The 26,960-nt window shown below is 37.8% G+C and overlaps 3 protein-coding genes and 1 long non-coding RNA gene across 10 annotated transcripts; 2 read left to right on the top strand and 2 right to left on the bottom strand.

Annotated features, from left to right (window-relative positions):
- Positions 1-1,391: 1,391 nt before the first annotated feature.
- LOC113703020 (pentatricopeptide repeat-containing protein At4g13650) lies at positions 1,392-6,592 on the bottom strand. 5 transcript variants are annotated; one of them, XM_027224229.2, is made up of 3 exons: positions 3,938-6,592; positions 3,310-3,441; positions 1,392-3,177 (listed from the first exon to the last, which is right to left on the bottom strand). In XM_027224229.2, the coding sequence occupies exon 1, from the start codon at positions 6,430-6,432 to the stop codon at positions 4,111-4,113; it is 2,322 nt and encodes a 773-aa protein (XP_027080030.2). In that variant the 5' UTR covers positions 6,433-6,592; the 3' UTR covers positions 1,392-3,177; positions 3,310-3,441; positions 3,938-4,110. The 5 variants fall into 5 exon arrangements, with proteins under 5 accessions (XP_027080030.2, XP_071917623.1, XP_071917622.1 ...); XM_072061522.1 differs by having other exon boundaries at positions 1,392-3,172; XM_072061521.1 differs by having other exon boundaries at positions 1,392-3,441.
- On the top strand, positions 3,092-3,612 carry LOC140012929 (uncharacterized). Its single transcript, XR_011819884.1, has 2 exons — positions 3,092-3,232; positions 3,415-3,612. It is a non-coding gene; the product is annotated as an uncharacterized lncRNA (long non-coding RNA).
- A 4,221-nt stretch (positions 6,593-10,813) lies between the features above and the next one.
- Positions 10,814-14,449, top strand: LOC113703701 (uncharacterized). Its single transcript, XM_027225151.2, has 3 exons — positions 10,814-12,355; positions 13,162-13,704; positions 14,009-14,449. The coding sequence occupies exons 1-3, from the start codon at positions 11,444-11,446 to the stop codon at positions 14,108-14,110; spliced, it is 1,557 nt and encodes a 518-aa protein (XP_027080952.1). The 5' UTR covers positions 10,814-11,443; the 3' UTR covers positions 14,111-14,449.
- A 3,838-nt stretch (positions 14,450-18,287) lies between these two features.
- LOC113703238 (golgin candidate 6) lies at positions 18,288-26,527 on the bottom strand. 3 transcript variants are annotated; one of them, XM_027224538.2, is made up of 20 exons: positions 26,332-26,527; positions 26,033-26,084; positions 25,711-25,763; positions 25,285-25,412; positions 25,152-25,204; positions 24,398-24,544; positions 24,237-24,310; positions 24,067-24,136; positions 23,925-23,978; positions 23,746-23,841; positions 22,977-23,027; positions 22,822-22,902; positions 22,544-22,657; positions 22,387-22,458; positions 21,934-22,119; positions 21,624-21,727; positions 21,275-21,323; positions 20,284-20,349; positions 19,361-20,125; positions 18,288-19,003 (listed from the first exon to the last, which is right to left on the bottom strand). In XM_027224538.2, the coding sequence occupies exons 2-20, from the start codon at positions 26,054-26,056 to the stop codon at positions 18,455-18,457; spliced, it is 2,736 nt and encodes a 911-aa protein (XP_027080339.2). In that variant the 5' UTR covers positions 26,057-26,084; positions 26,332-26,527; the 3' UTR covers positions 18,288-18,454. The 3 variants fall into 3 exon arrangements, with proteins under 3 accessions (XP_027080339.2, XP_027080340.2, XP_027080341.1); XM_027224539.2 differs by having other exon boundaries at positions 26,213-26,351; XM_027224540.2 differs by lacking the exons at positions 24,398-24,544; positions 25,152-25,204; positions 25,285-25,412; ... (1 more) ...; positions 26,033-26,084; positions 26,332-26,527 and having other exon boundaries at positions 24,241-24,310.
- Positions 26,528-26,960: the final 433 nt, after the last annotated feature.

Here is a 26,960-nt window from a genome sequence, read left to right as displayed (position 1 = left end):
GTTTGTTCTTAGTTAAATAGGTCTTTGGTTCAAAATTGTATGGAAGCTAGTGGGTTAGTACTTGATGACCAACGTTTCCCCATCTCTTGCAAATCCAAAATAGCTGGAGCCTCTTGTAAAAGGGACCTGTTTCTTCTTCCAATCTGCAGTCAACCGGAAATTTTCTTGTAACTCTTCTGGTCATATTTGATTGCAATACTATTCATACTTAGCTGGTAGGAAAAATTCATGCTCGTGACTTGCGAGATGCGATACCTAGGTGCCAATTTACTGCAGCTGTGAAGTCATCCCCTTCGCAAATATGCTCTACATTGAACTCCGTGTGCTGGCCCATAGATGTGATTAGTTGCTCAAGAAATTTAATTACCTCCTGCAGTAATTTGCAAAAGCTTATTAAATAACTAAATAAAACGTAAATTTATTCTGTAAATAAAAGTACCAAGTTATACCTGTTTCCCTTCGAATGGTTTAGGGAACGAGTAATCATCAAAGAAACAATCATCAGACAAGAGCTGCTCCAGTTGTTTCAAGTTCTTGTCGTTGATACTTTTGTAGAACTGCATAATTGAGTTGGATGTTGCGGGGGTATTAATGCTGATATCAGCACCGTCCGTTGCCAAAGCCACCTGTGATAATGGTTTGCTCTGTACTTTGCCCTTTCTGAACATTAGCTCTCTCGGTCCATTGATTTCCGTATGCTGAAGTTTTAGTGCTCTTTTTGAAAAGACAATGGGTGAGCGCGTTCCCGTTGCTGCAAAACAACCCGGTCGAATGGTTCTTCCAGACATTGTCACAGCCATCGAGAAAGGTCCTTCTAGTTTCAGATCAGTAATATTTAGCAGTTGTTGCCATCTTAAAATCTAAGGCTTAGCGTGAGACTAGATACATGGGTTTGGAGAATCTAAGAGAATGAGTGCTGCTGTTTTGCCTTGCGATGGAGAAAAGGCATCATTTCGGGGTCTTCCGTAATCTTTGTTTGTTGGATCTATATGGTGTTTTGTGGAGTGGCCCGTAATCAAAGAACCCCCAACCTTTGTATATTACACTGGAATCAGTTTTACCGTCTAGAGCTACAATTCATCTGAGCCAAACCGCGAGCAAATTGGCAGTAACATATAACTTTAATTTCAACAATGGTTATACGGAAATCTCCAAGAATTTGTCCACTGGCACCAATCCTTTCTTTGTCTCTACTTTATAGTTTTGACTGTGGAATGGACGCTAATTCTTGCTTTGTTAAAATCTCGAATTCTGTAGAAATGCTTTGTCAATAGTCCAAAGGCTAACGAGATGGATGGCTTTTTACATGCTTCTTTTAAGTAACATGCATAAGCTCAATGACAAAAATCTTTTGCTACAATCAAAGAACTGATGAAAATATAGCACGAACGAAGTGGTTAAACAGCATGAGCTGCTTTCTAACTAAAGATTAGTTGGTAAAATCTGAACTTCCAACAGGGGGCACCTTAATTACAGACTACAAGTCCCTGAAATGCCTTTGCTGCTATTCTTCTCTTGATTGTTCCGCGCTTAGGGACTATTAAGCAAACCTTGTCCTGAACTTCTACTTTTCTCTAGTGCAGCTGCAACAGCAGCTTCAGAATCAACTAAATAAAGGCCTTGGCAGAAAGAGTCAAGGCTGTCATTATTGTTGGTTCGGTAGAACGGTAGCTGATGAACAGACAACATTCATATTGTTGGGGCTGCTCCATGGCAACCAGCCAGCCAGGCTTCTGACTTTCTGATTCTTCTGCACTAGGTAGTAGCCTTCTAGGCGGGGCATTGCCAACTCAAGTGTTTGACCTCCAAAAGGTTCGCCGCAAGCAATTTCACAAAACCTCCTCACCTCGTTTCTTCTCCTTCTTAATCAGTTTCGGCTTTCTTGGTGCCCAAGGTACCATCTTGCTTTATTTAAAGAAGAAAAAATGTTTCTTTTTCATTTTCATTTTCATTAGTGTGGCTGAACAAAGTCGTCTAATTTGTCTCCTACGGGGATGGGGAATAAAAAAAAACAGAAGAAGCAAAAGGAGGATGTCTTAAAGCTGGTGCCGGTTTTGATTTTAGGTGGATAAACACTAGTGACGTAGCTCATGCAAAATCCTTAACCATTGCCACAGGCAGCAATCCACTTGCCAATTAGTGCAATGTGTCGCACTGTTTACTCCTCGGGAACATCGCAAAACCGCATATAATTACTAGTAGCATTTGTCTTGTAGGCAAATTTTAGGACATGCTAAAGGACCGTCAGTGACGACATGGCAAACGTCATCTTCCTTCTGATTATGCACAGCATGCCAATATCATACTTTGCTGGCAAAGCTGCTGCTTGACGATGCGCAGTATGGTCAAACTATGTCTCATGATGTTGTGCTAAGGTACATGAAGCGGCATAGTTTTGCCTGTGGGCAGGCACGGTCTGTTACCACACCCTACAACCTTCCTCATTGCACTGGAATCAATTAATCCAGCTGTCAGATATCAGAAACAAAAAAAAGCAGCCAAATCTTACCAATATGCAATGCTTGATTAATCCATCCCGCAGTATGCAATCCCATCCATCCAAAGAAAAACCAGAGATATTTGGCAACTAATCCATCCTGCTGTGGGTCAACCCCACACGTGTTTGCTTCCCAGAAAGTCTAAACCATGATGAAGGGCACATAATTTTGGTCATCAATCTCATCAAGCAATAATTTTAAGTCATCTTGAGCATTTGATTTGCTGCAAGTTGGGGCGCATAGAGTCTTGACCGGACAAATTATCCTGCTGGCATGCCACCCAGACCCCCGCCTTAAAATAAAAATAGACTAGTAATATCCAATCTCCTCGATAATCTCATCCCAAGCAACAACTGCTGCTACAGTGCTTCACTTTTCTGCTATTTAAACCACTGACCCTCAGGATGGCTTGAGAAAACAAGACCAGTTGTATAGATCAGCTAATTTTCTCAACAGCTGAAACAAGGATCACGTATCTGCCAATCCACACCTAAGAGTGATCTCATTGAATCTTCAATCATGAATCACAGATTCGGTGCAGTCTCTGCAGTGACAATGGAAAGTTTGAGGAGTGCAAGGCCCTTACCTAGGAGGGGGCAGATAAAATCAAGAATTGCAGCCAATGCTCTTCATTCTATTGCTACGGTGCTGTCAAGGGCCTCATTCCATCACCACTATTCTACAGGAAAAACAAACCAAGAGAGAGTGAAATCATAAGAGCTCGGATGTCACCAGTATTAATCCTATCTTTTTTGCCATTGATTGTAATTGCAATTTGTAGTGTTATTTATCATGGAGGGTGCCATATTACTTTTGTCATAAATATCATTGCCGGTTGCAGCATAAACCACCAGTTATTCAAATTTTCTTTTTTCTTGTTCCTTTTTTGGCTATTCAAACAGCTGGCTTTGTGCAGATACCACCGAACAAACCAAACATGAATCTGTAGAAGAACCATATCAAAGCGCTGCAGAGGCAAGGAAACATTTCCAAAGCATATATTTCCGTGTACATTTTCACATATGTTAAAAACCTGTCTGCATACAAGTATACACACGTCTTTGTACGGTTGTACATACAACAAATTTCATATGCTCATAACAAGTTCAAACTATACCGAGGCCTTATTCTAAACAGCCTACGAAAAGCTATAAGCAGCTTTCTTCAAAACTGAAAAAGGTAAATATGATAATCTGTTGAAAAAACTGAATGATGATTCCATTTTCCATACTTAGGAAAGTTAAAAGCTGGTCTGGAAAGCAATCCAAAGCCTGCTTTTCCAAAGTAGCTTTTATCAATTTCAAAAGAGCTGCTCTTAGCCTAACTAAGTTCGAGAAGGCGCCCAAAAAATAAAGGAGGTAGCACTGTGCTATCTCATTGCAGGGCTAAAAGTGTGCGCTTATAGCAATATTTTCATTAACATAAGAAAGACCACTCACCTTCTTCAGAGCATCATCAAGGAACCACTGCCACTAATTGTATGAGAGAATATCCAAATCCAGCAAAAGTTAAAGTTTCATTCTCCCCTACTAGCATCTGCCTTGTAACTTGTAAGTATTGCAGTTTCACACGGGTTTCATGATAGGATGGGATTTGATCAATTGTTAGTGAATCATCTAACTTGAATCCAACTGTAACCAGTCTCCTTAGTAACCACTTTTTCTTCCATTTCCTTCCTCAAATCTACAGCTTCATTCCATATCTCAGCCGAAGCATAGAGATTTGCGAGAAGAATGAATGCAGAATCATTCTCAGGCTGGAGTTCAAGGAGCTTTTTGGCTGCAACTTTTCCTAGATCTATATTATTGTGGATAGTACAAGCTGATAAAAGAATCTGCCATATATGAGCATCAGGGAGAATGGGCATTTCATCAATGATATTCAATGCTTCTTCCAGAAGTCCAACATGACCAAGCAGGTTGACAACACAGGCATAGTGTTCTAACTTTGGGATTATTTTATCAATTTTGAACATGGTATTCAAGTAATAGTGAGCCTCGTTAACTAAACCTGCATGGCAACATGAACTCAGAATTGCAAGATAACTAATCTCATCAGGCTGATTTCCAGATTCCACCATGCCACTGAAGATATCAAGAACTTTGTCGTAGAAACCACAATGTGCATAACCCATCATCATGGCATTCCAAGCTGCCAAATTATCTTTGCTTGTACACCTGAAAGCATGCTCGGCATCATCTAAGCTTCCACACTTGCAATAAACGTCTACTATAGCACTTTCCACATAGTAATCCACATCAGCACCCGACTTAAGTGCCAAAGAATGAATAGCCCTCCCTTGTTCCATTTCCGTCAGAAGTCCACAAGCTTTGAGAACTAAACTAAAAGTCACATTATTAACTTCAGCGGATGAGCTCCATCTTGTTTGAAATAATTCTAGAATCTCGCTGTAATTACCAGCATGACCCAATGCACTTAACATAGCATTCAAAAGTTTCACATCCACTACATCAATCTCGTCAAACACCCTCCTAGAATGATAGATTCCATTGCATTTTCCATAAGAATTCAAGAGACAAGACAGCATGGAATCATCTGACATAGATCCCCATTTGATCAGAAATGAATGGATCTGCATTGCCAATCCCAAGGAGTTTGAACCAGAGAGAACGTCAAGAATGCTTGCAATAGTATATTCGCTAGGGCCCAAGGCAAGTTTACGCATCTGAGAGAACAAAGAAATAACTTTACCAGTGACTCCATTATCTGCATAAGCAGTAATCAAAGCATTCCAAGAAACAGAATCTTTAGCAATCATCTCATTAAAAACACATTCAGCATTTAACACTTCGCCAACCTTCCCATACATGGAAATCAAGGCATTGCACACAGAGACCACAGACTGATAACCATCCTTGTGACAGAATGCATGAACCTGCTTTCCTAACTTTTGCATTTTTAATCCTTCAATTCTTGATAGAACATTAACTAATGTATATTCATTCACTTCTAAGTTTCCCGAAATGCAAAACCGGAACACCTCAAAAGCTTGCAGTCCATTATAAGCCATCCCAATCCTCTGTGTCCAAGACACAGCATCTCGTTCCGGAATTTCTTCAAACACTTTAATTGCATCAACCGTCCACCCAAACCTACCATACATACTCATAATTGCATTGCTCAAACAGATTGAGATCCCATTTAAGAATCCAATCTTTTGACTAAACCCATGTATTTGCTCCCCTTCTTTCACCTCCAAAACTCCACCAAGCATGGTAGTCAGAGTAAACTCATTCGTTTCCAAACCCAATCCTCTCATTTCCTTAAAAACATCCTTAGCCTTATCAAACTCATTGTTCCAGACATAACCATTAATCATAGAAGTCCAGACCACAGAATCCAAACACCTATTATCCTGAAAACACACTTCAGCACCAGTCAAAAGCCCATTTTTTGAATAATTTTCAATCAGCCCACTTATCAAGAACGCATTTTTAACAAACCCCAGTTTAACTGAAACACCATGAGCCATCCCATTGTGGGTAATTTCAACACAAGCCTTTATTAAAGAACTTAAACTATAAGCATCAGGCTTGAGACCCTGTTGCCTCAACTGGTTAAAGACCAGAAATACAGGGTCGGGTTGGCTGAAACGGGCCAACCCAGAAAGGATAGAGTTGTAAACTACGACGTCAGGGAAGACGGTGTCATTGAGGAGGTTGATGGCGCGCGGGAAGAATGAAGTGGCAGTGGGGAGTGTGATAGAGGAATGGGAAATGAGAGAAGCGGAGAGAAAGGGGTGGAGAGTGAAACCTGATTTGATGAAGAGAGAATAAAGGGCGTCCGTGATGGTGAGATTTGGAGTGGGGAGTGAGAAGGAGGCTTTCAGGGCCTGCGGAAAGAGGTTTTGGCGGAGGAAAGATTTGATGGCGGTGAAGGCGGGGGGAATACTTTTGGCGGTGAGTTTCTTCATTCATGATTAGTTTTGGCGGGGGTCCGGGACTTGGACTCTGCAGATTAGCTAAAACCACTATCTAATATCCATCACCTGTTGGTATTGCTTGGCCGGAGCCTGGGTTTTTGCAATTCTACAGTCAGCCGTTTATTATAACCTAACCGAAAAGCAATTTACCCATTTCCAATCAATCAAATTAAACTTTGGACACCAATTTGAGGACCAGTCTCGCACCCCAAAACCAAAAAAAGAAAGAAAAAGGAAATCTCGATTACCGATCAGTGAAATACTACTCTTATTAGGTAAATGCACAATGTATTTAGAGTTGTAAAAAAAAACATTTTCTTGAAAAGAAGCTTCATCCAAACAAATGATTATTTTTTGTTCTTTTACTCAGGCTTGAGTTTTCTGAGCTGAGTTCTAGTATGTTTCACATTTTGCTCACAGAATATTTTTAAACCCCAATTTAGCTCACTAAAACTTACAAATGTGTGATTCAAATTTTGTTTGTCAAGCTTTAAGCTTTATCCGAGCTCATCAATCTTTACATCACGTCTCCTACAAGATAATAATGATTAGAATAGAAGAGAAATAATAATCAATGTGTTTGGATAGGAAATTATTTGGGATAATTTTTTTGAAAAATACTATAACACTTTTTAAATATAATATATGTGAGATAAAAAGATAATTCGAAAATATTGTTGATGATACAAGTAAATCAGTGTGTGTGTGAATAAAATGTAAATAACGTGTAAACCAAACACACTCAATATTATAATGTATAGGAGGAAGTGCATTCAGTGCCCAAAAAAAAAATAGAATTTAACTTTTTCTTTTTACTTATTTACATAATAAGCTAGCCACATTTTCAACCATATTTTTCGTGTGTAATAACAAACTTCAAATCGCTCAACCATCTCTTTGTATTGGTAACGACAAGAATAAACACTACTATTGCTGATAATCAAAGGGAAAGATCTGTCCTTGATGCCCTCTTGTTGAAATTTGAGAGTTTTTTTTTTTTTTTTGAGATGATTAAAGCATGGGCTTAAGAGGAATGACAAGACTATATAAGTTGCGATTGCGTGATGATGGTACATTCGAATTATTTTGGGGCTAGGATCAGTCCAGAACAGTCCAATTGCCTATCCGGGCTTTAAACAAAAAAGTATTGGCACTTTTTTATTCTTTTTTGTCGGAGTACTATAGTTCGAATCGAATTTTGGGCCTGGGTTTGATGGAAACGAGGTTCCTTGAAAAATAAATACTACAGTACTACTCTAATTGGTTGTGTATTATTTTAAAAGGCGGTTTTGAACTAATTTCTCATTGCAAAATATGCATATAAAAATGCTTTTAGTTTTCAAAAAGTCATTAAAGTCTCAGAGAAAATACAAGTGTTTAATCGTTAGCTAATCATCAACCTCTGGTGTATGGATTTCCAAGGAAATTAGAGAAGTAAAAAGACGCACTCACTGAAAAAACGACTAGAAAAAAAAAAGTTTTAAGAATTTGCAGAACATTTTTCAGTTAAGGATATTTTAGCACGTAAGCAGATAAACTATTTTAAGGATATCCTATTATTATAACTATTGTGAATATGTGTATCAACAATCTTAACATGTTAAACTGAAATCATGAAAATCATACCAAAATATAAGAAGGTTATTGGCTTTTAATAACAGGAATTTATATGGTAGTATTCTACATCTGGCATCGTATGTTTTACGGTAACATTAAAATAAAGGTAATGTGAAACAAACCAGTAGGCCGCAAAGTATACGTCAATCCCTGGTTTCTATGGACCACAACTAGAAATCTCCGTAGTTTCCTCGCCAAATTTCTAGGCTTACCTTGAATCCATAATCGATCGGTTGCTTTCATGAATGTGCTCGGGAAATACTAGTGGTTTAACAAATCACCTAATCAGTCCAAACTCCAAAGTGACATGACTTAGATCGATCAAGCGATGCAGCAAGCAGCATTAGACCATCATTTTCAAACCAGGTCAACGGTTAGTTGATGGTTTCTGTGAATTTTGATCTTCGAGGCTAATTTACTCGGACGCTGAGTCCTTTCTTCTTTTTGCTTATATTACCATGATCATTTAACCTAAACTAGTCATCATCCCGTTTTTCTTATTCGTCCGTTCAAAGTTATGGTTCACATTTCAATTGAAAAATATATTCATAAACTTTTAACTATTTTAAAATACCCTTTTTTTGATATGCTTCGTTAGTGTAACCTATCTTATTCAACGATTGCTGTGCATTGAACGGTGCAACTTTCATCAATATTTTTATTGTAATTAATGTAAACGTATAGGCTCCGTTTGGATTGATCATTTTTTTAAAAATAAATTTTTTAAATACAATACTACAGTAATACACAATAACTCAAAAAATTTTCTCCGCAAATTTATCCAAACATTCAAAACTATAAGCAAACCCTCCAATCTAGATATACAAGCAAAAAAGGTGCTTCCATTAAATTTGACCTAGCATTAAGTATCATTTAAATGTCAAGATTATTTAGTGCACGTGTTCAAGGTTAACAGAGTAGGATCATCTTCAAGTTCGCTACAAATTAATACGCGTTCTTTCATTGACAAATACTACTAGTCAAATACTCCTACTCGTAGAAAAGATGCGGGCTTTCCTATTCCCACGCATGAATCAACTCTCTACGTCGAGGCCAGAAACAATTAGTAGTGTCAATATGGTGTTTGTACTTTGGCCTAGCGTAAATTATGCTGATAGGTCTACGTTAATGCTGACTAGAACTAAGATTATATCCGTCTCGCGTCATTATTAGCCTCTCGTTCTCTCTCTCTCTCTCTTTCAAGTGAGCTATCATCCTAAACCGGATCAACACGTTAGGCGTCTACACTCTACCGACCGCGCCCATGGTCCACCACAGTCCAGTACATCACCATGCGGGCTGTTTCCCTTTTTCTCTTTTAAGACCCATAATTAGGAGGATTGGACCGTCGTTTTATGTTTGTATAAAAGCATTGAGGAATTTTTTTTTTTTTTTAACTCAAAAGTCCGATAGTGTTCCCCAATGAATCCCACTATTTAACTTTTTTTTTTTTTGGTTGGTTTTTCGTTTTATTGAATTACAAAACATATCTATCCATATGCTAGTCCAAAAGAAACTTTGGCGATAAGTGAGAATGTAATGTATGGCCTACTTTTACTGGATATACTAACATCAATCCTGTCCCATCAATTGAGTAGGGTGAGCCCTTCGTGTCTATACTCGCAGAATTAAGGAGGACTCACTTATCAGTTTGGATTGTTATTTTTAAAAATTTTTGTTAAAAAGTATATTAGAATAATTTGATGTACATGAGATAAAATAATAATTAAAAATATATTTACAAAAAAACTTAAATATATTTGTGCTGAAAATCACAATCCAAAAAAATATTTTTGTTAAGGAAAATATGATTGTGACTACTCTTTCCAAATCTCTTTTTTTTTTTCTTTTTATAGTTCCCGTATTTTAGACAATTCTATTCCTAATTATTAGACACTTTCGTGAATTTTTTAAATATCACAAAAAACCTTTCAAAATTATAATGTGCAAACAACCATTCAAAGTTATACAATGCGCGTATGATGCCGCTAGAATCTTTTTTGTTAGCAAAACTATCATTCACAGGGAAAAAAAAAATGCTCTGCAGTCTACACCCCAGGGAAGTGTGGGGGCAATCGCCACAGGCCTAATTAGCATGCGTTAATTCAATTGATGAGAACGGATTATTTCTTTAATGAAGATTATGCTTTTAAGTCTCACTATTGGCATGGAAATTACGTTAATAGACATTCTATAAAAATGTACCATGTGTGTTTCGAGATCATGCCTTGATCCATAATATTTTGATTGAACTCCAATTCATCTAAATCTTTATATTTGTTTTTTAACCAAAAGAAAAATTGCTCGAGGCCCATCCCATGGCTTTGCTGGCGTTACACTGCAGTTTACAACGCCTCAAATATCCTTTGCCGTAGATGGACTTAAAAGAAACCATCCTACACGAGACGACCACGTAGAAGAATTAAACACATTAGAAGCTCAGATCGGATGATACCTCCTTCGGTCATCAGGTCGACCTTCCTTCGATGTCTACCATCCATGTGGTGCATCCTTAGAACAGACTTTGCACTACTGCACGGACTTAGTCTGGCATAAGCCTGTGCCAGCCAAACAAAAAACAACACATTAGAAGGCAAGCCCATTTCCCTTGTCTTATACGAGTAATAAATGTGCGATTTTCACCGTTCCAATCCCATCTCCACGGACAATTTTAAAATCAGTGTATGGGTTTGCCATATGTATTTTAAAAAAATATATAGATATACTTGCGCGAGATTTTTTAGTGTATAGGAACACGGGGCAAACAAAGCATACATTAGTATTCCTACATTCTCTTAGTATTAGTATTGTAGGGAAGAGGGAATTATAAGTGGTGGGTATGGGAAAGGAATCGTAGTAGTAGTAGTAGTATAGGGCAGGGACAGTGAATCCCTGGCGATTCACAGCTCTCATCGAAGTATTTGATAAGGTGCTGCCCCCGTGCACTGCAGCTCCCATCCGGGAGGGAGACTCTGCTGCAACCTGGCACCATTGCATGCTTTCTTCTTCCATTCGGGATCCCCTTCAACCCTCTTCTCTCCTCTTTCCTCTACCCCTTCCTTCTACCGCCTTCTCCTTTTTCTCCCGGCGGTGTCCTTTATAAGTTATCACCTTTTGTTTCCACAGATCTAATGTGTCTACCCCCCAAATCTTCCCACAACCATGGCAAAATATCATCCTCTTAAATAACCCGGTACAGGGTCCTCAATCTTTGCTAAAACTTCCCACCAACGCTGAGGAAAATCACCGTCAGCTGATTTTATCGTTGATATTTCTTTCTCTTCATTTCGGGGCATATTTTTTTGGCTAGTGTATTATTAGTATTAATATATTGCCGTTGTTTTGTTGTAATTGTTTGTCTTTTTGGGAGTTCTTGAGCAAGACAATGAAAGGAAACCAGAAGGATCCGGAGAAATTCATCTGGGATCAGATGAGAAGTCCCTCCGGGACGCCCATTGGAGTCACCGGCTCCCACAATCGAGCTTTACCAAAGTTTATGGTTTGGCTGATTCTCTTTGTCTCTGCCACCTATGTTGTTTATACTTTGAAGCTTCTCAACAACTCTCGTTCTTGCGACGACGATTTTCTCCCAACCCACCACCGTAGTTTGTCCATCGGCTCTGGGCGCAACACTTCCTCTCTAGTCTTCAATACTTTCAATAACAAAAACGAAACATTGCCCCCGAATGAAGAAAAAACCGGATTAGACCACATAGTTTTCGGCATTGCTGCTTCTGCTAAGTTATGGGATAAGAGAAAAAACTACATTAAACTCTGGTGGAAGGGGGAGAAAATGAGGGGCATTGTTTGGCTTGATAATCCCGTCAAAACCCGGGAAGAGGAAAGCGATACTCTTCCGGAGCTAAGAATTTCAGGGGACACTTCGAAATTTGCTTATACTAACCGGCAGGGCCACCGGTCAGCGATTCGGATCTCGCGGATTGTTTCGGAGACGTTGAGGATGGGGATGGAAAATGTGAGGTGGTTTGTGATGGGAGATGATGACACGGTTTTTGTTACCGAGAATTTAGTGAGGGTTCTGAATAAGTATGATCACAATCAATATTATTATATTGGTAGTTTGAGCGAGTCTCATTTGCAGAATATTTATTTTTCTTATGGGATGGCATATGGGGGTGGTGGATTTGCTATTAGTTACCCTTTGGCTAAGGCTCTTGAGAAAATGCAAGATAGTTGTATTCAGAGGTACCCTGGATTGTATGGTTCTGATGACAGAATGCAAGCTTGTATGGCTGAACTCGGTGTACCACTCACCAAAGAACTCGGTTTTCACCAGGTCAGTCTTTTTTCCAATTTTCGGTCTCCTTGCCGACAGTGCATATGCTGAAAAGTGCCATTAATGGAGTATAATTGCAGTGCAGTAAATGTCGGTTTTATCTACGCCTACATTTCGGTTTCCACCTTGGCAACAGCCCAACAGTTATTTAGCACAGGGCTTAAAGCCTTAAATAGCAATACTATCTAGAATGGATTTTGTCGTACAATATCTAAAGTAAACTATAGCATTTAAGTTGTGTTATTATGTTTAATCAGTTCCAGCTACTTGTATTATTCTAGTAGGATTAGTAAATCTTGTAGCATTAGTCTAGACGAAGAGTTGCAGTTCCTCCCCACCCCATCCAGAGTCCTAAAAGGGGAAAAACATAAAAGGAGAAGCTTGTATAGAATTAGTTGCACTAGCAAAATAAAAGTTTACTTTTACTCTGTTTCTACACTAAGATTTTATGATAAATGTTGCTGGTTCATAGCTAGAATTGCTGCGCTTTAAATGATAGGTTTGTAACCTAAACTGTAAAATACAGAAGTTCTTTTGGGACAGTTTAGGTTAATGTGTTCATTGTGTAATCTGACAATTGTGCTTAGCGTGAGGTTGTTGGCTATTTTGGGTAGACTAAGAGCGTTTTTCCTTTTTCAAGAATAATTTGGTGGCACAATAGTCCCCAGGCCATGCGCCATGTGGTTCAAATACAGCTTAAAGTTTGGCATGGAGTGTGAATGGTTTTAATTTATTTTTGCTGCTCACCAAACCAGTTGTCAATCAGTTCTAACACCAAATTTCTTCTTGTGCGGTGGCTGATTCAGTACGATGTGTATGGGAACTTGTTTGGTCTATTAGCTGCACACCCAGTGGCTCCATTTGTGACATTACACCATCTTGATGTCGTGGAGCCGATCTTCCCTAATGTGACTCGAGTTCAAGCTCTTCAGAGACTCCTAGTTCCTATGAAGCTTGACTCAGCTGGTTTAATGCAACAATCCATTTGTTATGACAGCCGTAGAAGTTGGACAGTGTCAGTGTCCTGGGGATTTGCCATTCAAATATTTCGTGGTGTATTATCTCCTCGAGAGATAGAAATGCCATCAAGGACTTTCTTGAATTGGTACAGGAGAGCAGATTATACAGCTTACGCCTTTAACACCAGGCCTGTTATGAGGAACCCATGTCAAAAGCCCTTCGTGTTTTATTTATCTGGGGTTAGAATTGATTCTTCCAGAAATTTAACAATTACTGAGTACGTTAAGCATCGCGTTCCTCATCCAGCTTGCAAATGGAAGATGGTGGATCCTGCTCAACTTGACAAAGTAGAGGTTTATAAGAAGCCCGATCCAGAACTATGGAACAGGGTAAGCAACTCTTCTTGAAAATTAACATTTTAGCTTCCAATGCGTATGCTGCTGGATAAATCATCTATTAGAATTTTGTATTTCAAAAAATTTTTTTGGACGTAGTGAAGATCGGCTTAGGCAATCCTGTGAATGCTCATTTAACCCATTTGTCCATGTCAACATTCCACTCATTACATGAGTAACAGGAAATTCAACTCATACTTGAACCATGGCAGAAAGTGGGAAAGTTTGGTTTTTTTTTTTCTCTTCAACTGCTACATTTTGTTCTCTCTAACCCCTCTTGTGAATTGTATTGTGGCAGTCTCCAAGGAGAAACTGTTGCAGAATCTTGGACTCCAAGAAGAAAAGCCTGGCTGTAGAAGTAGGTGTATGTAGAGAAGGGGAGATAAGTGAGATACAGTAACTGTGAAATTCATGAGCTATTTTTGGTTTTGTTTCTCTCCCTATTTCCACTTGTACCAACTTTTTTGCAGTTCAATTTGTAGTTTTATATCTTTATTTGTTAAGTTAAGGCCGTCACTATTGTTGGAAGGTCTTTCCAAGTTCATCGGCATAGTAGGAATTTAGGAAGATTGTTGGGGGAAGAGGCAGGGATGGAGGATTTACTGTAAAAATGTTTGTAGCTGTACGCGTTCGACATTGATGTGATTATTGCATCCAATGTAGTTTTTGATGTCACCCCAAACATTGAGGGGTTTCGTGGAGTTGATAACAGAATCAAATGTTATTTAGAGTTGGTTTATACGCTGCTGATGTTGTTGTTGAAAGATTCATTCATTCATTCTGTTCTTCCTATGGTGGTGGCATGTGTTTTTTTTTCCTTTTAAAGTCAAAAAGGCATACTTGTGAACGAAGGAGCATGGTAGCATAGCTTATGCCGTAAACCATGCGAACCATGCTGCTTAAAGTTAAGAGCATTGATTAGTTTTGCTTTGATAGTTGTGTGTGTTAACAACACTATAGTGAGATGGAGGAGAGCAGGTTGACCATGTAATCAATGGCAAAGATTACTTTGCTTCGAGGGGGAATTCAGCGTGCCCGCCCTGCCCTTTCTTGAGAATGCTTTAGGCTTTCTTGGCAAGGGTTGGTGCCGGTGGTTGTCCTGTAATTTCATAATCATTTCTGAATATAGAGGTAATTCTTCATGTCTAAAAGTGCATGCAGTAATATTTTTGTTCAAGATTAGCCAAGAAGATCATCCAGTGGACCGTGGAAACACATTTTTGCATGTGAAATTCTAAATTATGCTGTCGTGGACCCTAGATTATATGGTACAACAATTTCAATCAACTTTTGCCTTTTGGATAACCTGCGTTGCTTGGAGTATCTTGTAAGTGCGAACATCAATTTCTTGGGCAGTAAATATCTTCGCTAGATTTCTCCTTCGCCTACAGTAGAAGAAATGTGTGGACTGAGGCAGGTCGGAACGAGCGACAGATCACAGTAGTAAAATAACAATATGCAATCTCGTCCAACCATCTTACATGGTGCTCATTGCTCATTGTTGTCACCCCATCCCGAAAGGTGGGAAACCATCTGTCACTTTGTTTGACTTGGAAATACAATTTTTTTTGAAATATTTTATTAACATATTTTTTAATCACCTTTTAATCTTTTCTGAATGTTTTAAGTAGATTCTGTGATGAATTTTGGTGAGGATTAATCTTTTATACACTGACAACATATACAATTTCACTGTTAGGTGCATGACACATAATCCAAATTTGAATTTGAAACTCAACTTTTACGTATGTGTCGTATATTCAACCGAACGATGTATATATCATCGTTACGTGACGTGTGTATATAAGATTTACCCTTTTTTGTTAATATAACTTTCTTTTCTTTTTTATTTTCTATGGAAAGGCGGACTGCCATCTCAAATTTTTGTTTATGCAAGCTTTCTTTCTGAGGACATGACTTGGGAAAGCGTATTTGATACCACACCACCCCACTTCTCCACCCCCACCACCGGCGATGCAAAAAGAACTACTCCTATTAGATTACAGAAAAGGTTGAGGAGCACTGAAAATGCTATCATTTCGAACAAGGAGTACAACTACTTTATAGTGGCGTTGTTGGTTTGACAAAACTAAAAGAAAAGAACTATACTGTCTATTTTTTAAATATTTAAAAAATAGACTTCAAACTTTTCAAGAAAACCAAAAAAGAAAAGGAAAGTTTTTGAAAATTGAATCACAGATCTTATAATCATCTAATTAATGTCCCTATAGTTTATTCTACCGTGATAACTATCAATTTGTTTAGGTCTTGCTAAGAAAGCGATTTAAGATTAGAGTTTCAAGAATCAGAAGTTCGGAATTCAAATCTCTTTTCCCCTCCCCGGCTTTTTAAATCCTGCATTCCCTGCAAGGAAAAATCAATTCAAGAGAATAAGAAAGCGACTTAAAACTAATGACTAGGAGAGTAGTGATGAATGCGACTCTGGGGACAAAAATCGATGTCTCAGTTAAAAAAGCAGGAGAGACCCCAGGTAGTTGTTGAAATTAGATCGACCACTACGGGTCTCTACTCCCTACTCCTCTGTCCACTTCATTGACGATCATTGTACCCGTCCGGCTATTATCGACAATTACACCCAGGGATTATTAACTTATAACTATTGCAGCTGCGATCACTCATTGGAGGTGGAGCCGACAAGCGGAGATGGGTCTCTCATGCTACTCGTTGTATAATTGTTTTCTGCCGGTCTAGACTTCTAGTGCCTTGTATTGGAGCTTTCTGGGACCGGTAATATCTACAGCCTGGCCCCTTGGAAAAACATGAAGGAAGAACTGATCCAACAAACAAGTTTAGATTCTTGAAAAAAACAAGAAGTCTATTTTAATTTGAGGGTTCTAATTTATTGTAGAGTTGAAGCAAAACCCATTAGCTCCAACTTCTTCTTCTGTTAATTTTTTCAAAGTTCAAGAAACATCTTCCAAACTTTCTAACATTATTGTAGATAAAATTTTGCCCAGTTTCGTTGATAAGGATGTTAACGTAAAATTATTGATTCGACTTTCAAACTCTTTACATTTCCCTTCCCTCTTATAAAACTTGAGTCTTCTCTTAAATAGAAAAGAACCCCTTTTTTTTAAAAAAAAAAAATCGTTTAGAGAAAAGAAAATCTGAGACAAAGAGATGTGATGCCATTAGCCTAGCTTATTTTGCTTGAAACAATGCAATATTATGACAAAGAAACACACACACACACACACACATATATATATATATATATATTTTTGGCAGAATTAGTTATACATTGCAATTGTTGTGAATTGGGTTATTCAATAATTGTGTCTTCCTCTCTCTTCATCATGAATCACCAGCACATGTTGGAGTGTGGTAGAAACTTTTGGGCATGAGATCATTTTTCAAATCAAAAGGATAAAAGAAAATGAAAATGAAAAAGAGCACCGACATTGGTACGGACTCAAAAATCCAGTGAAACCAATAGTTCTAAATCGGGCATGTGGTAAGTAGCTGCCCCGAGAAAAAGGGCACCGTCCTTCCCTTCCTACTCTATTTCAACTTTACTTGTCCTCTTTCTCTTTTTCTTTTTGTGATAAATCTGAGCTAACTTTTCTCCAAGGGTTATAAAAAAAAAAAGAGACGAGTTGAAGTCAAATCATTTTCTTCGTTTCAATCATATAGGAAAAGAAATCAACACTTTTTCCAGTTGTTACACTACTATTGAAATAATAAGAATTTTTTTTTATATATAAATGAAAAATTTTGAACTTACAATCTTTTTTTCTTTTCCGTCCAAGTTTCCACGATTGAAATATCTCTAATTTCAGCCCACGGCCGACACTCCACATTGAAAGGGCTTTTCGTAATAAAAATATTAGTGTTTTGCACCTCAAAAAGTACAAAATAGAGGTGTAGTGCCTCAATTCAATCGGGTCTAATGAATTAATTACTGGAGCATCAAATACAAAAATGGAAAATTAATTTTAGCAAGTTCTCAAGAGTCGACCCGGATGGAATCCCATGGGCCACAATCGCTTGAATACAACTACCTGCAGCCTGGCAACCCTGGAATGTCTGCAATGGAAGACAGTCAGTCCCACCACCTTGTCTTGATTGGGCCGATTTTATTTCCTTTCAAATCCCAGGAATCATTAATCCCCAAAAAAAAAAAAAAGCCTGATTTCAGTCACGGCAAAACTACGCCACCAGAGTTACGTGAAAAATCAACAACCTCACTAGTCAAACTCAAACTTCCATCATCCAATCTTCCTGAAAGTGAAACATCAGCAGTTTTTTTTCTACCCAAACTTTCGTCCAGTCTCCCTCGGATATTGACCCCGGTGTAGGGTGCCATCATCCGGAGGCTAATGTGAAAAAATTTATCAATTTTGAAAGCTCAAAGGGGATATAACAGTACTGTTTATATAGAGAAGCGAAGCCCAAAGTTTCATCCTATTTTCGAAATTCAGCTAGAACGATAAAAAAACTCGGAAAGTTTAGTGGCAAAAACATTCTAGTGCCGTGAAAAAGAATGTGCATGTTTCAATTTTTCTTTTTTTTTTTATTTTCTGGAATGCCCCAAAATTTAAAAAAGAGTTAACAAAGGGGAAAAAAAAGGCCGAGTTCCATCATCATCAAAGGAAGGAAAAAAAAAACACCGTACTGTACATTCCACCAAAGATATACAAGTAGTCCAAATGACATCCCTGTGAAAGAGACAGAGAGGGAGAGACTAAAAAACAACCTAAAACCGAAAATGCGAAAACCATGATCAATCTTCATCTTCTTCATCTTCAGGAAGTCCTGGATCGTCCCCAATGTCTTCAAGCAGTTTTCCAACATCCTCACCCAATTCCATTAATCTTGCACTAAGTCTCTCTACCTTGCTCTGCTCCTGTCCAAGACAGACAAACAAATCGTTTAATTCAGCTTCACTCTCCTTTTGAGCTTCCTCTCTTGCTTCTGCTTTCAGTGTCTCCACATCTGGGATGGGGACAGCTCCACCACTACTTAGAGCTTTTACTTCCCTCTCCAAATGGAAGTTTGTCTGCTCCAAGCTGTTGTATGCATCGGATAAGCTTTTCAGATCGGCTTCCATCTTACCGGCTAAATTTCGGTACATGGAAGCCTCAGACTCAATCTTGGTTTTCTCTGCCTTGAGCATCTCAAGTCGTTGAGAAGCCTCATGAAGGTCTCTTCTAAGTGCCTCAACATGGACTCTTTCTGCTCCGGCGCTAGGTCTATGCTCAAGCTCCGATGAGCCATTCCCACCTGTCCTTGCAAGATCCTCCGCCAAAGTTGCATTTCGACTTAGAAGGTCCTATTCGACAAGAGGTAGCAAAAAATAAAATCATGTAAGACAGACAGGTGCATGTGGTCGTGCTCACATAATAACGCCGCAAGATGGCCAAGTTGGCTGCAAAAGCCAAACATTGCGTTGCATTTGATTTTCTAGTTTGATTAGACAAATACAAGGACTACCATTGCCTCAAAATTAAATGTCAAGCAAAGGTCTGATATCATCCTGCTTCCAAGAAATCGGATGCTTATGGAAACTGCAACTACACTTAATCGAGCTATATTCCCATAATCTTGATGAAATTGGCGGTTCTCATACTTAGTGGACAAGAAGCCTTAAATTAGAATACAATGAAAGGAGAGATTCACAAAAATATACCTGTATCTCGAGGCATTGTTTCTCAACAAATGTCTTTAGCCGTTTAATATAGTCACCATCAGCTTCTCCATTTCTCTGTTCTAGTTCGGCTGGCACCACTGCCACCTGGCTCTTTGGATGGCTGTAGATTTCTACAGTCTTTTCTCTGATTTCACCCTCCAAATGCTTCAGAAAGTTGACAAACTGAGAATCCAATGTAGAAACCAGCATAGCATGATCATTTTTCAGATCAATTGCCTCATTTTCATCAACATCTTCAATCTCTGCCATGCTAGCAGCACTAGATCTGGTTAACTGTTTGCGGGACAGGGTTGGCTTGGCAGATGTAAACAATAGGCTTTTCTGCATTTCGTCAAATTTAAGAAAATATGATGTTAACCCAATTTTCTGGCTTACGGCATCAGCTATGCTCAAAGCATCCCTTCCACTGTCATTAGATTTATTGAATATTACACATTCCCCCAAGAGCACTGCAGCCAATCCCCTAACACAGACAGTCATGGCTCGATTTGAAACCAACTCAAGCAAATAGGTTAGATGAGGGCGTGAATCAAGGAAGCACTGCACTGCATTTGGACAACTAGAAAGCCAAATAACTAGTAGCTTCAAGATAAATGGTTGGACATAGGCATTGCCAGACCCACTTGATTTTCCATCGTTACCATTCATAGAAGAGGAAAGAGCAAGGTACTTCACCATACGGTGCATTAAAGGCTCGGGACCTCCTAATGAGGGCATTGGAGCTTCAAGTTTAATTTTAAGGACCTGCACCAAATGATATATCAAAGAGTATGAAAAACAACCATAAGACTTGGCCGACTTCCGCAACTGTACTCAAAGCCAATACTCTCAATCTTTATTTGTTTCTAAAAAATAAAATGTAAGGACATCAAGAATTCACATGGAAAGTTGCAATTGCATACCCTTTCTTTGCATTCCATATTATCCTTGAGGACATGAGAAAGCACACTAGCAGCTCTGCAGCAAGTCTGCATTTCAAATATAGTATAAATGGTTTTACATGTTGAGCAACAAGGACCACAGAACCAAAGTACGAAAGGCATGAAAACTTATTCAAGATATGATTCAGATACTGAGACGACTAAATCAAGAGGAGGACAAAAATAGTTTAGATGGCTATGAACAGTTTTCATCGTCAGGACCTCTAGAATTAGAAACAAAAGTAGTTTAGATGGCACTGGAACAGTGTTCATCGTCAGGACCTCTAGAAACGAAATAAACAATGAACTGCATTTCTACAAATGATCTTTTTCTTTCATCGGCTTCTTTAATCATCCCCAAACTGTTCCTTGTCATGTAGAGCACACAGGTCAATCTAGACCCAAAAAAACAAAAAACTGACAAAGTAAAAGTACACTATAAAAAGCAACAAGCATAATGTCTTCTACTTAGAAACTTGGCATAGCTCTGTCATAAAAGTCAAAACCCAAACCTGGTTAACAACATATTTACTAGAATTCATCATATTCAGGAACTGTATAAAATCTAAGGTCAGATTTCAACATTAAATTTGCAAAAGTAAAAAAGTTCACACGATTTCCCTATTTTTAACTTCCAAATGGAAATGGATTCTCAAAGTCAGATTACAGCCCAACGGACAACCTACATATAGGGACATTAAGAAACACAAAATTTATATTAAGTGGAATGATTCATGAAAAGAAATTTCATCTGTCTCTCTCCCACCTATCAATGCTCTGCAATAATGAGCTTACAGTTTCAAATTCATAGCAAACTAATGGACATGCCAGTGTAACCCAAAAAAAATAAAAAATAAAAAAATAACAACAACAACATAACTTCATTTTGAAGATAAAATCCTCTTCCTAAATTCAGAAAATCCTTCTACATGCTTTTCCTTTAAGACAAAACAATAACGATCAGCATACATACCTCAAGATCACCATTGCTTTCACTCATTGTAAGACCATGTAACAGCATGCTGCCAAGACAGGTTTCATAAAAGTTTATTATTCTAAAAGGAAATTTACTTTTCTCTCCCTCTCTTCATTACCCTCGTTGTGACCTCACTATAACTACCCTTTTCCTTCATCTCCTTTTTTTCTTTTTTTTCATCGGGGGGGGGGGGGGGGGGTTGCAAGGGATTAATGTTTAAGAAAGAACATGAGGTAGACAGGAAAATATTTCCAAATGCTTTGTTTTCAAAATAACCATTGCCAGCACAAGCTTAAGTGTTAACCAAAAAAAGCTCAAGAATGGAACAAGAGGAAAATAGAACTACCTTCCAAATGACATGTGAACATCGTCTTCAAAGGGCGCATGAGTCATCAGTTGCGGCTGTGGTATTAGCGTTGATGCCAACATTGTCTGACCATCAGGATTTTTCTGCTTCCAATAATTAAATCAAACTTTTTAAGTGTTATTGAAGACATGTACAAGGGAAAGGGGGGGGGGGAACAGAAGCATCATAAAACCTCAAACAGAGAGAAGATATGATAACTTAGAAATTGAAGCCATTGGTAACTGACAATGCATTTTGAGATGCAAAAATTATAGGAAACCATCATAAAGATAAAGCTGATAATTCAAACCTCACAAAAGCTCTTAAAAACATAGTCTGCAGATACAAACTCTTGGACACTAGAAGTGCGTAAGATAATCCTGAGTATAGAATTCAGAGCTGGCTCCACATGTGGTTCCTCACCAAGAACTTTACTTGCAAGAGAGTCACGATTTTGAGGATGACCGGCAATCAGGTCTCCAATGCATTGCAGTGCCTGAATAGTATGAAAGTGAAATCGATAAGCGCATTACAGGTCTCCAAATTTTCATTATTGTCACTAGATATATTCTGAAGAACAGCCATGGCCCTCATGGTCAATAAAAAAGACTAATATATGTTGTTCAATTTCTCATTACCTTGTTATTTCCTGCATAACAGTTAATTCTACATTGTATTCTTCTCCCAGTGAAGAGGAAAACTGAGAGGATAGCATGAATCAAAAAAAAAAAATCACCAGGCTAGGGATTTAAAGTTTCATTACCATGCAACGCACTGGTACAGGGGCCCATTGGTTTTCAACTCCCAACATCAACAAATGGTCCAAAACCTTTTTCTACAATATACATAAACTGTAATTGCTTAGAAAATTGAGGTCAAAGCCTTGAGAAACTTCACAAAGGAGAAATATTGAAACCAACCTGAACCAAGACTGTTTTGTTAGTCAGGCTATTTTTTTCCTTGCCAGGATCTGCTTCTCGACCTCCAATCATGAGCAAATGAATCGTTTCCAGAACACTGAGTATATTTATTGTCTACTGGCAATTGAATGATTCACAAGAACAAAGAAATGAAATAAGAAAGGCTTCTTTGATGGCTTATACAAGCAAATCAGTAATTGCTACAGCGTGCCCAGCAGGGACAATCATTTCAAACTAGATGCAAGACATTTGTAATAATGTAATCTTGAGTTTTGAACCTTTTGTTGAGTAAACTTGTAGGTGGTTCCTCGGAGAATTGACATTAAAGGGTCCAAGCCCATTGTTTCTCTAAGCAGTACCTAAATCAGGCAAAAATAATTAGTTGCAGATTAAGAGCTAGGCATATTTAACCACAAATAATATCTTAACTAACCTGATTAGATGCATTATTACGCAGGAGATTGTTCAACAACTCAAGACAGTCCTGTAGAGTACCAAAGAGAAACCAGGAACAATCATATCCATATAAAATACAAATAAGAATGAAAAGACTGTGAAATAGTTACAGATATCAATAAACCTCACATAACCAGAACTAAACCTATATGCACCACCACCTAAGAAGGCCATAATAACCCCGTGTTTGTCATTCACAGATGAAAAGTTAGCCAGAAGGTATTCATACGATATCAAAATGGACAATGTACAAGGTATTAGTTTGACTTGATATCTAAACAAATGAAATTGAACTTCTTTCTGCATCATAAATGAAAAGTAAGCCAAAAAAAAAAAACAATTCCCCTGTGTTTGTCATTCACAGATGAAAAGTTAGCCAGAAGGTGTTCATACGATATCAAAATGGACAATGTACAAGGTATTAGTTTTACTTGATATCTAAACAAATGAAATTGAACTTCTTTCTGCATCATAAATGAAAAGTAAGCCAAAAAAAAATTCACTATGTCCTAGGAAGCCAAGTCTCCATCTTTGACAAAGAAGCAAAAGTATCAGTAGTTAACAGTAAAGAAGACACCCTAATCAGGTTAATGCTATAAAAGCAAAACTTCAGAATGAATTTGATACACCACCAAAAAAGAAGTGATAGAAAACAAGGAAATTTTGGGTCTTTTGGAAGAGGAGAAAGACATATAAAGATGACTGCACCATAATGACAAATGCATGTGATTTAAATTGTAAACCACCTGAACAACTACACCTCCTTCTGAACCTCCTTCCTCTTTGACAATGCTAAAAATCTTCTCAAAAGCACCTTCAAAAACCACTATTTTTTGAATTTCCTGATATGATTACAGCAAGAAATCAGGTCAAATAGAAAAGCAAAACGAAATTAATCTGAGACAAGAATATAGCCAAATGTCACCTCAGCTTCGCGGGTCAAGTAAGTCAGGAGTAACAAAGCCTCATTTCTTATAACCTACAAAAAGAAACAAAAGTAACTCATGATCCATCAACAACAGGGAGATTAGATTAAAAGCCACTCAATGCTAGTTATAGTTTCATACCTCACGATCCATGAGCATATCCATAAGCCGTGTAATACCACGAGGAATGGTGAGAATGGCTTCTTGCAGCCTGAAAAATCGATTTAAAATTCTAAGAAAAGTAGAAGTTACAAAGCAACAAGAGAAATGATTAAGCAACATCATGTATAAAACATTTCAGGAAAAATTACCTACTAGGAGAGTTTGTTAGAAATGCTGTTAACAGCTGAATTGTAAAGTAGCGCACATAGAAATCCTCGTCCGACTGCCAGAACACTAAATTAGCAATTGCAAAGGAAAAACCAAAACCAAAACATATGCAGATTATTAGTCCAAAAGTTGGTTTTCTTACCAACAAGCTTAAAAGAAGAGATATGCTGTCTACTTCTCTAGAAAGCAAATCGCTATTCATTAGAGCTGGTTGAACCTCATTTTTTGGACCTCTGCTATGAGCAATTGGAGTTAAGGCACCCAGAAGAGTTTCCAGAGCTCCACGAACCTTCAAACAGTCAACATTATAACATTTTAGTATCTAATACAAGTGCATGGTGAGGAAAAAGATCAAAAGGTGTTCCGTCTTTAAAGTTGAGATTGTGCAACTTAGCAGTGTAAATTGTTATCTAACAACCAGAGACACTCTATATTCATGAAATGTGCTCGACCGTAAATCATCACAATGGGTTTTATTCATCTAATTATTCATCTCTATTCTGATAGTTGGGCAAAAACACACTTTACTCAACCCAGAAGTATGAACAGTGAGAATACCACAACAGGGATGGCATATATTAGAGACTAAACAACAACCAGTGCTAAGTGCAACCAGAAAGCTTAAACATTCAAAAGTGATCGATGTAAGCCTCCCACAAAGGGAAGATACCCGAATATATTCAGCAAAATTAGCATATGGACAATCAGTAAATTAGATATCAACATCATTTACTTTTCCAGAATGAACTCCCAGCACTACATGTAGATTTTAGACCACAAAATGAAGGAACTATAATAGAAATTCAAGAATTTTTGACAAAAAAATATAGAAATTCAATAATCAAAATCAAAATATGAAAAGGGACAGGAAAAAAGGGAGACAGAAGGATTCAAACCAATTCAAGATCATCGCGTTCCTCTTTTAAGACGCTTAAAAGTATTGGAAAGCCTGAAAAGCATTAATTCAAAGGGTGAGTTACCCACTTGTGGAAAAAAAACCAAATTCATCCATAAGAGAGAAGCAATTACCCATTGCCCCAAAAGCCAACTGTGCAGCTTGACTTTCAGGCACAGCAGATTGCAGTTCAGCCATAGCAGCCCTCCTATCCTCAGCCAGTACACCATTGCTTATCCGGTCAAGTAAGCGTTCGATATAACTGTTGTCACAATACATGAACTAAGAACAAGATATAGAATCTACATTGAAAGAAAGACAGTCCCAAACTCACAAGAAGAACTCACGGCTCAAAATCTCAACTAGAATCTAATAGCACACCCCTTGGTTAGAAGGCCTACATTTGCTATATTTCCTACACTCCTTGACATTCTACTTCTTTCTCACTTATGTGGACAAGTTAGTCAAGTTTTTACCTCCTCCTTATTCCCAGTCATTTTCAAACAAAGCTAACACTCGTACACATACACATAAATCAATCCACGAAACAAGAAATTTACCTATCTTCACTCGAACCCGAGTTCTCATTTCCAAAGACACGTCCAACGTACCCCTGCACAATTAGTAATACTCAGCGAATTAAAATTTTAATACACACTAAAGCAAAAAGGAATTCTTTTTTTTTTTAAGGGAATAGAAAATTGAAAATTAGAGCAAAACGAGATTCAAGCTATGCATTCCGTTATCTGAATACAGAATATTAAAACCAACAAAAAGAACTGGAGGAAATTGAAAAGTCTCAGCTTCCAGATGAACCAATAGCTAAGATTAAATTCTCAAGCTACTAATAAGATAAAATGGCAAATTAAATAAAATAATCACCTGGTACTTGGAAACTAAATCCATTCTTGCTGTATACTGTATATCTTAGTACCTGAAACAAGTTATAGAGAAGAATATAACCCTTTATCAAAAAAGGTCAAACCTTGATGAAGATGAACTACAGAAAGAAAATAAAATCTCAATTGAAACCCATTATTAAACTTGATGAAGAAAACAAACCAATTCAGGCGAAATTGACACGAGATGATAACCAGTTAAGGTGAAAATGGCAGAAATTGGATAATGACAATTAAAGTGAATTAAACCGTAGAATTGTGTGTTTCTTCCTTAACTTTCACCTTCGAGTCTGCTATGGCGAGAGAGATCGAGGAGAGAGAAGAAAGAGACAGGGAGGGACCGGGGGAGAGAGAGAGATTTAAACGGGTCGGGTCAGAGTGGGGTAGGATATTGGGATGCAGAGTTAGCAGAGTAGTTAGTTTTGTTCCGTTATTAGAGCGAGTAGAATTGGCGTCGTCGCATCATATGAACTGGAGTACACGTTCCTGGTTCCGTCCAGGTCATATTCAATTTGGATTTGGATCCGAGTTAATCCGTTATAAAAAAAAAAATTTTATTATAAATTCTCATTTTCTCGACCTTTTTTTTAAAAAAATTCTTTTGACGTATTTAATGTGCAATGAGTTTTTTAATTTATTGTAGGGAAAACCTTTCTTTTCTTTTCTTTTTTCAAAATCTTTTATGACTACTCTAATAATGGAGAATGGAATGGAGTATCACAATGGCATGCTAGTGTGAGTCAACCCCATGGCATTTAAATGAGTACGATATAGTTTTGTGTAAAAAAAACAAGCTTTAGTTCCTAATAACATTGATGAAAAGAAGAATACATGGAATCAAAATATGTTTTTGGAAAGAGTGTTTTCGGTGTTTGTTAATAACATTTGATGAAAGGCAAATAAATAATTTT

This window comes from Coffea arabica, chromosome 8e (assembly GCF_036785885.1).
Source record: "Coffea arabica cultivar ET-39 chromosome 8e, Coffea Arabica ET-39 HiFi, whole genome shotgun sequence".
Taxonomy (NCBI): Eukaryota; Viridiplantae; Streptophyta; class Magnoliopsida; order Gentianales; family Rubiaceae; genus Coffea; species Coffea arabica.
This window is presented reverse-complemented; position numbering and strand designations above follow the sequence as displayed.